This window comes from Ptychodera flava, chromosome 22 (genome assembly GCF_041260155.1).
Source record: "Ptychodera flava strain L36383 chromosome 22, AS_Pfla_20210202, whole genome shotgun sequence".
NCBI lineage: Eukaryota > Metazoa > Hemichordata > Enteropneusta > Ptychoderidae > Ptychodera > Ptychodera flava.
Window position 1 is genome coordinate 17,826,248 of NC_091949.1, and position 9,596 is coordinate 17,835,843.

The 9,596-nt window shown below is 39.0% G+C and overlaps 1 protein-coding gene across 1 annotated transcript in view; it reads left to right on the forward strand.

Moving 5' to 3' along the window:
• Positions 1 to 4,805, forward strand: part of LOC139122845 (low-density lipoprotein receptor-related protein 4-like) — a 66,303-nt gene extending 61,498 nt beyond the window's left edge. Inside the window, exons 16-18 of the mRNA XM_070688656.1 lie at positions 853 to 1,017; positions 1,608 to 1,776; positions 2,227 to 4,805. Of these exons, the coding sequence (XP_070544757.1) occupies positions 853 to 1,017; positions 1,608 to 1,776; positions 2,227 to 2,649 (757 nt within the window). The 3' untranslated portion in view covers positions 2,650 to 4,805. The remainder of the gene's footprint in view (positions 1 to 852; positions 1,018 to 1,607; positions 1,777 to 2,226) is intronic.
• The last annotated feature ends 4,791 nt before the right edge of the window (positions 4,806 to 9,596 follow it).

The window sequence follows — 9,596 nt, forward strand, 5'->3', positions numbered from 1 at the left end:
ATTTTGGTTTAGTTTTGCAGTAAAATAGTCCTAGGCAATATGCAATCTTAGTTAGTCCTTATCAAACATTTACAGTTATGCTCAACGGAAAGTAGACGATGAGATTAAATGATACCTTACTCAATTACTAATTTACATCAGACACTTTATTTCTAAAACTACACTAGTACCTCACAATATTGCTTGCGAGCGGCAAGTTCTCAAAGACAAGAATAACAAATACCAGACCTAAATGATTCCTTAACATAACAGTCGCTTGCCTGCTTCTCTGCCGACATGAGTGCCTTATCTCTTTCCACTGGTTTATTGCCGTAATCTTATACCACGATACTAATTACACAGCGACAAAAAGACAACTGTAGTTCTTGCTGAAATGTCGGCAGAGAAGCAGGCAAGCGACTGTTATGTTAAGGAATCATTTAGGTCTGGTATTTGTTATTCTTGTCTTTGAGAACTTGCCGCTCGCAAGCAATATTGTGAGGTACTAGTGTAGTTTTAGAAATAAAGTGTCTGATGTAAATTAGTAATTGAGTAAGGTATCATTTAATCTCATCGTCTACTTTCCGTTGAGCATAACTGTAACGAATTAAATCATCTCACGTGTCGTCTGGGCGGGAAACCAATCGGTTCAGGTGAACGACAGCAGACGAGGACAGCTAAGAACAAGCAAAGGCGGAAACTTCGGCATCTCTACACCTTATTTTTATCACATTGTACGGGAAACACGACCTACTTCGTGTTTCTTCTGTCACTGCACTGAATGACGAAAATAGATCTCTCTTCAAAGTACCCACCACCTCATTCATCCTGTATAACCAACCCCCTACTCTTAATACCCACCTTTCTCCCCAGATGTGTGAGTGGTTTCACTGGAAAGAGATGTCAATACCGAGACATTACAGCCTATGAGACCAAAGCTCCCATGATGCTACAGGAGAAAATTTACATATCGGTTGGTGTCGTAGTTCCAGTGGTTCTCATCCTTACTATCATCGTCTTTGTCTGTTGTTATAAAAGGTAATAATCATCGCCTCTTTCTCGGAATACTTTGCCAATAGTTAAATTACTTTTCGAAATCTTCGGTCAGTTCCACAGGTACTCAAATATACATCATTTGCAATTTTTAATACGTTTTCCCACGGTTAAACTGTATTGTTTTGCAGACTGAGTAAATAAGATATGCAAGTGTTCATGGGAAGACAACAAATGCAAACAAAAAATATTAGCAAACAAACATTGGTGATCCAAAAACCCAGGAATTTCTAAGATGATTAAAATAGGAATTATGAAAATAGTTTTATTCGAAAACATTTTTTATTTTCATGCACACTTTGGTCCGGTTATTTTTAAAATGCTGCATGCACAACGTACATAGAAGATATGAAAGCTTGATGTATTTATTGGTTCTCAGCGTCAGATAAGGAACTGGCTCGGTCCATTCCGTTCTCTGCTGTGGTTAGTTCTCATCCTGTTAACGTTTTAGCTAGAACTATGCCCCAAGTTCAAAGTCAAATATAAATATACCATTATTCAAAGCATGGGTGCCAGAGTTTCTATATTTCTCCAGGCCAAACATATGTTTACAATTTTGTGTCGATTTTATTTAGTCGCAGAAGAAACAGGAAACATCACCAAAATCACTGCGCGGCAGTGACCAGCCCAGTGTCTACCAGCCACACCAATGTATGCTACGAAAACAAAGGCCAGGCGGAGCGATACATGAGCAGTTATTCATCACCAGCCGTGGCTAGGAATATCTACAGCAAGCCTGATCAGGTAGAGCATAACATTCTTTCCATAATTATTTTCGCCTTGAGGTCAAGCTTTCAGAAGCGAACAGAAATAATTTCACAGCTGATGTAATATTCCCCTCATTATCAAAGTGCGCAAAGTGTCTTCATATCATCCCAGAACTGCATAAGCACTTATTGCAAACGATGTATAGAAATACCAAGAGTATCCAAGTTACTCGTAAAAAACATAACATATGGAAGTTTTCTTACTTAAAAATGTGCAACATTTACGCCTTGAAAACTTTATATTGCCATAAACACCCACTGATTAATTTGAGTTGGCTTTATATCGGGTTGTTTCTGAGAACTTTTCTTCTTAACGGTTTTTGTGAATTTGACTACCACCATCCTCTGTGGTTTAACAATTTGCTATTTTCACTGTTCCTTTCTGATTATGATAAAAAATCACATTCTTTTCCTCCGTACTTTGCAGGGGGTAAGAAATGGTAGCGTCCACAGCAACACCATGCTGGATGCAAATATAAATGGCAGACTCCCACAAATTCACGCGGCTGTACTGAACAACTCGGATATCATGAGTCCAAAACGCAGCGGACCCCTGCTTCAGAATGGTACCTCCCATCCGTACAAGGATAGTTACGTCGGTTTCAATCGACGCCAGGTTGATATTCCAGAGTCCATCAGAAAATCTGGCGAGCTCTCTCCTGTGTATGCAACACCCGGCATGCCAAAAACTCCCGTAGCCAATCAGCAAGACGCAGACTACATGGATATGTCACAAGGGGTGTCTCCGCGGTCAGCCGTGTATATTAATTTAGATTCGAAACCCAAGTCAAATCACCCGGCTAGGTTGCACAGTCAGAGCAGTATGAGAAGCGAGAGTGATTACCTCTAGAATGTGAATCAGATGCTTAGGTCTTGAATGCCAACTGTGAACAGCAAAGCAAAACGTTGTGACAGAATAACATGTTTATGAATATTCATATCACCACGTGAAGACGACCCCGTTGATTGCTTTGTAACCATGCACAGTCGCCAATTGCAGGTATATGAAGTGCAGATATTTCTAAAAAAATGTTAGCAAGACGGATCGGCAGAACTTTCAGCTTCCATCCGTAAGCGTCCAATGTGAAAATTCTCAGTATTGATGATCTTACTCGTTCAGTATCGAAGATGGCCGCTCTCAAGTGCAGTTATTTAATGGTGTGATTTTGAGTTAGAAAAAAAAGGAAAAGAAAGATGTGCTAAGGCACTGCAAAGAACTGCTTGAAAAGCAAAAGAAACTTTTAATTATTGCTCGGCTAAAGCATATTTGTCTGTCCACAGTGTCGTAGCAGGTTAGCATACATAGGTAAGCCAGGCTTGGCGCAATCCTCTTTACGATTGCAATATCCTGGTCTCTCATAGGCCTTTCAAAATATATTAACATAAACATATCCCCAGGATAATGTAAAATTGTAATATGGCTTACTGGGAACCTGATAATTGGAACCTTTTCCTGAAAAGGTATACAGTCGTCGGAACAGCGCTCAGAGGTCCTATGGGACCCATACGACCAATGGCAACACTGTATCCAAGTACGATGGTGATTGATGAAAGTTAAAACATGTCTGTCATAATCTGCATCGTATAAATTAAATGTTGCAGCTACGATGATGAGGTGCATCTAGATATCGTCATGAAATACATTGTTTGTAAACAAGAAACTCGCAGAGGCGCAGTACCGACGACTGTTTCCCTTTAATACTGAAGGTCAAGATTCACCATGTCTGCTGTTGCGTTGAAATGACCACAGAATCCAGAGTTTAAATGTTTCCTGATCATTTTGTTGTAGTTTATTGAGGTCATTTTTTTCGAAAGAGTGGAGGACCGTGTATCACAGAAAAACATTTCTTTTCAAAATTCGCAGCTTTTACATGCTTTGAAGCTCATTTTGCCGACATCAATTTCTTGGCTCAGTGTATCTCTGACTGATCAAGAAAAAAATCCAGAAAAGTACAAGATTGCAATATATATTTTTGTCTTAAACACTGCCATTTTTGTGATAAAAGGATAATGGGACAAGTTGGTACCTATGGCCTGGGCGATTTAGGTAGCTGATTTTATATTGGCTAACAAATCCGTTTCAGAGAGCAATGCCCTGTGACGTACCAATCAAAATGGCCAGCTTTGTTGAGACTGGACCAATTAGCGTGCAACCTTTGGTTACAGTACCTACTGTTGCTAGAACCTTGTAAATACTTCATTTTTGTGTGTTTTTTAAATAAATTATGTTTATGTTACTTTTGAAACTGTACATATGTTGAGATAATGTTTGCTCTGCAGGACTATATAGGTGGTATACGCAAGTGGAACTTCGCGCATGATAACCTTTTGTGATGCAAATTAAATCATTTGAATGCAGTAGTGTGCTTTGTAAATATAATTTTGTCCGCGCCCATCACACATAGTGCTGAAATGCATCTTACATGTACGCACTGCAAACCACAGTCAACAATAACATTATGTGTTATACGCAATGCATCATCTTTTGACCCCTGTAGGGATAAAATTTGAAAATATTTGCTCAACAGAACAAAATAATGATTAAAATGTCATCAACAGTTACAGCAATTGTCCCTTTGAGAAGGGATTTCATTTTTCGATGACACAAAGTTTGCTTCTTGCCAGATTCTATGTTATCCATGAATTCTGAAAAAAAAGATAACTCCTTGTATATATTTCTAAACACCTCTAGAGTAGAACTTTGCAGTTTGTATCTTTTTTATAAAAAGAATAAACATACAAAAATGTTTAACATCTTTTGTGAAGGTTTGTACATGACAGTGTATTGTGACCCTCGATTAAATTTTCTTTTGAAATAGACTTGATGCCAGAAAAATACACATAGTCAGTTTGATTGCAATAACTTTTGTATTTAAGAAGGAAGGACTCTTCAAATCCTCCCCACCTCTTTCAAACTGAAACTACGTGAAGGTGGTCTTTTGTACAGATATAACTCACAAAATATGAATAAATTGTGCATTTGAAGTCAAATGTGCATGCTTAGTATTTGTTTGTGTTGTCATTGTGCATTTTCTTGTATGAAAATTTGAGTCGTGGATTTTGAGTGCTGCGTGACTGCAACAGTACTGAAAAGAGGGGGAGGGGTGTATTTCAGAGTGTTAATTTCGGCTGAACTTTGACCCCGATCACTACAGCAAGGTGCAGGAAGCCATACATCATGTACAACTAATAAGGCCAAAGTAAGTAAATTCTTTGTTTTGCGTCCACTCAAAATCCTAAAAGGTACGCGGGTAAGCGGCTAAAAAACACACACAGAAAATTTAACACAAAATCTGTTTGCCTTTATTGGACAATTTTTCTCAAACCACATGAATACTCCTGTCACAGTGTGACACACTGTATGATCACTGTATGCATTTTCATAACAAATGGATCAAAATAAACAGTCATTCTTTGACGTTTGCTTTTCTCTTATTAGGTTTAGATTTCTTTCTTGTGCATTCAAAGTGTCCACATGTCAATACCATTGCACAGCAACTTGACAGCCTTGACAGTTTGAGGAATGGGCACACTATAACAGTATACAGTAGCAGTCTTTTGTCCTCAAGTTCTTGTACGTTTTTTTCAAGTTTCTTGTAATGTCTATGCTCTGATGGAATGTCATAGTTTGCTGAAAGGTGTCTGTTTTGAAAGAAAACGCCAAACAGAAATGGTAACTTGTAGCCTCTGCATTCAATTTTAGAAAGATGGGGCATCAGAGAGAAGAAGAAATTGGTGATATAATGACAAAAGTATTCCCTGTAGCTTCCTCGGGACCATCCGTAAAACCAGCACCTTTCCTTTCCATCAAATAAAAGAAAGCATTTCGCAATTGTCAGTCTCCACACAGACTCATCAGACCCAAATTTAGGTGAAAGCTTCACATCTATATTCCTTGCACTTTCAAAGTACCACACCCCAGATTGATTGAAAAGATGAAGTATCATGGCATAAATGGAAATATTCTACAGTGGGTCAAAGCATGATTGACAAATACAAAACAGCGAGTAGTCATAAATGGAGCATCATCTGAATGGAGAATACGTCACAAGTTGTGTCCCAAAGGGTTCAGTTCTTGGACCAATACTCTTTCTAATCTACATCAATCATACTGGCGGTGAAATTAGTTCTGAACTCAAAAATTTACTGACAATACCAAGACATATCACCCCTTGCTAAATTGTAGTGATCCTGAAATTCTACAAGCTGATTTGGACAAGCTACAAAAAATGAGTGAACACTGGCGGACGCATATTGGCTACAACAACCCCTTCAATAAATACTCAATGAACAATATTTCACTGGGACGTACAACTGAAGAAAATGATCTACTTCATTCTACCTTAAAACCTTCAAGCAAATGTGATAAGTTTGCAAAAAAGCAAACAGAATGTTGATCTTATCAAACGATCATTGTCGATAAAATAAAAAAAATGTCATTCTTCGTCTTTACAAGCAGCTTGTGAGACCACAGCTCGAACATGCAGTACAAGCTTGGTCACCATGGCTACAAAAGGACATAAAAATCTTAGCACGGCAAATAATACCTAAACTCCAACACTACAATTGTCAAAATAGACTTAAACAGCTTGGTTTCGCGGCGACATGATTCAACGCTAGAATTTGTTATCAAAGGCCATGACCTGTAACCTTTCACTTGAGTTAGCAGCCGACTCGAGAACTTGAGAACACTGTCCCAAACTTCATAAACTAACCGTTCGAGTTAACAAGAAAGTACTTTTTTTCAGCAAGAGTTGTGGACACCTGGTATAAATTACCAGCCGATGTCATTAATGCAGAAAGTGTGACCTCCTTCAAGAGCAGCTACGACCGCCAACTACAAGTTTGAACTTTCACAGAGGGATTCTAATATATATTATATAAATATACTTTCCCATACCCAAACTGAACAAAAAAGTACGTAAAGGCCTTTCGTTTACAAGACTGATCACCGGTTTATTTTTTGTTAAAATGGACGAATTAACCAAATTTTTGGCAAACCTAAAAGACCAATTAACTAGGATAGGCCTCAACACTTTCCGATTTTCCGTCTGCCATACTCTGAGTCGTGGTACCCAAGTCCAATCGGCCGACTGAATCTCTCTCTGTTCAAGTCCCGATTGCTCGCAATGACCATGCCTTCAAGTTGCCGTGCGAAGGTTTCCTGTTTTTTAACTTCGATTATTTCCCTGCTTTCATCCATTTTTTATCGTGACGACAAAGCCACAACAGGCAAAGCCACAACAGACAGCGAGAACGTGAGGCCCCGGCGTGAGGCTGAGAGTATCGACAGGTGTAAATGTGTAGAGAGTACTGTTTTACGTCACCGCATGGTCCATTATTGAAATCTGACTGCCGTAAAGGAGTGTTTCGTCGCAAAGTTAAAAGCCACGACTTGTTTTTGCGACAAAATAGCGCCACCAACGGCAAAATTTTGAAAGGAAAGTTTGTGTTTTTTTTCCGAAAAATCTCCGAAAACCTAGGCGCGCGCGGACGCAAAACAAAGAATTTACTTACTTTGGCCTAATTCGGTCACACTGCAAATCAAAGCTCACTAGTTTTGTCGGTCTGTGTTTGAGTTTCTTCAGTAGTCTCTGGGAGCATCTCAGTCGATTTGCTTTATGCCTAAAATATTGAACTGGCGTATGCCATCTCAGACGCCCGAGACATGTTAGCAATCACTTCTACTTTCAACGTTTTCAGAAACAGCAAACTGGCAAGATACTGTGATCGAAATCATCGACTGCGATAGCTGTGAACACAGCTTGGCGGGGCTATTGCTGAGTCAGGGTCATCCTAAGGTCACACGGTAATGGACGTGACCCCAGAATGACCTTACCTCGAAAACAATAGCATGCCACCTATTCTCTGCGGCAGATTTCTAAATGTAATATGAACTCCAAAGTGAAAGACTTAAACCTTTGCTCAAACTTTCCTAAATGATACAGCTGTACTTTCAATCATTCTCTACCAAATCAAGAATAAAAATAGGGTGTCGCCATGGAAAGTTTTGTACTAGAGAAACAAATAGACCCTAACCTTACATTTACCGAACTTTGAAATTCAAAATGGCCCTCACTGAGGCCACCCCTGTGTTAACCCATAGACCCTCGAGGGTCTATGGTTAACCCTATGGGGAACAATGCAATTTTGGTTTCGAAAAACTAAGACGGTAAAAATTCTTCTCACTCGGAGAGGTTTAAAATGAGCCCCAACAAGCAGAAGATCAGAATACAATTGTCAAAATTTGCGAGTCTGAATATCTGTCCCCGAGGCACGTTCTACCTAAACATCGAGAATAAGTGTGTGCCAATACGGAGGGGTCTTCCAACTAGGGATCCGATCACGGTCCCAGAAGGACCGTGCTCCAATATTAGTAGCCAATGAAAACCTCAGGTAGTATTCAGGCTGTTTATATTAGCTTATGTTTTATATTTTTACATCTGCCATTTTGCCAATTGATTTTATCTCAAGCAATTTTGGCGCCCAAGGCAGATGGTTACGTTGTTATTTTGTATGATTAGAAGCCCCATTATATCTGCATCGGTTTTCATTTTTTCTTTCACCAACTGACATTCAATTTTACTCCCACTGGCTCAAAATTACAAATATTTAGCAGTATATGCTGTGCCAATGTTGACATGCCCGTCCCCTGACAACCAAGTTGTCACGTGAAAAATAGGACAAATTAAATTTCCAGCATTTTAAAGGTGCCCCAATCAGAGTCACTGTGTTTTATTGCATAATGGATGCATGTGTTAGTCATTGAATACAGAAGAGTCAGGTTATCACATAGGGGTTTAGTTATTTCACCAGGTGGGCACAGAATGTCCACATCAAAGTTTTGTGTGAAGCTGTATATTGGCAGCCATATTCTGGGGTACACCAAACAATATTATTTGCACTTTCTAATTGAACCCTAAAAACTTTCAAAAGTGTTATACCTAGTTGACACACTATCGTAACATAATTTTTTACATAAAATCCTGAAAATGTAATGAAAAGTCACGTATATTTGGGCTTTACGTTTTCTTATCCAAAAGTGAACCAATTTTGTGCAGTTGAAAGTCGCTATCTCCCACTCCCTAAATAGAATACCCAAAATGCATTGCCACAATGCAAAGCATGACACCCAGTATTGGTATGCAATAGCCTGAAAAACTGTCCAACTGTCCTTGTAATAATAGCAACAAGCCACAGGCCCCTCTCTGTGACTTTCAGAAATACAAAAGATAGCAGAAACGCAGACAGAATTGCCTTGAGTCATTGTTTATTCAATTTGTGTGTGTGCAATTTACACAGTTACTATATATTTCCTGGCACAGCAGGGACTGGCATTTTGTGATTACACAAACCATTACGTTGAAAATTTGACTCGACAGGGATACATCTTTGACGTTGTTCGAATAATCCTTGTTTTGTGTGGGTGGAACCTGATATAGATTTTCTGCAGCATAATGGTCAGCAGCACATGATTGATGGTATTCAGAGTGTTGCTTTCTGCAAGTCAAGTTGGCCTTCAGATACAAAAGACATAATTGTGCATTTCATGACCCCTTCATGACCTTACATGTACGACCTGGTACTTCTGTTTTCATGAATCTACTGATTTCCAAAACACTCTGTTAGAGCTATTTTATGCCAAAAAATTCATCGCCAAACTTTCTTCAAGAAAACTTTAATCACTGCCCTTTTGACATCATGAATAAAAATAAGGGGTCATTTTGCAATATTTGCTACTAGAGAAAAAAATTACCGGTACCTAGCCCAGTATTAAAGGTATACTGTCACCTGTTC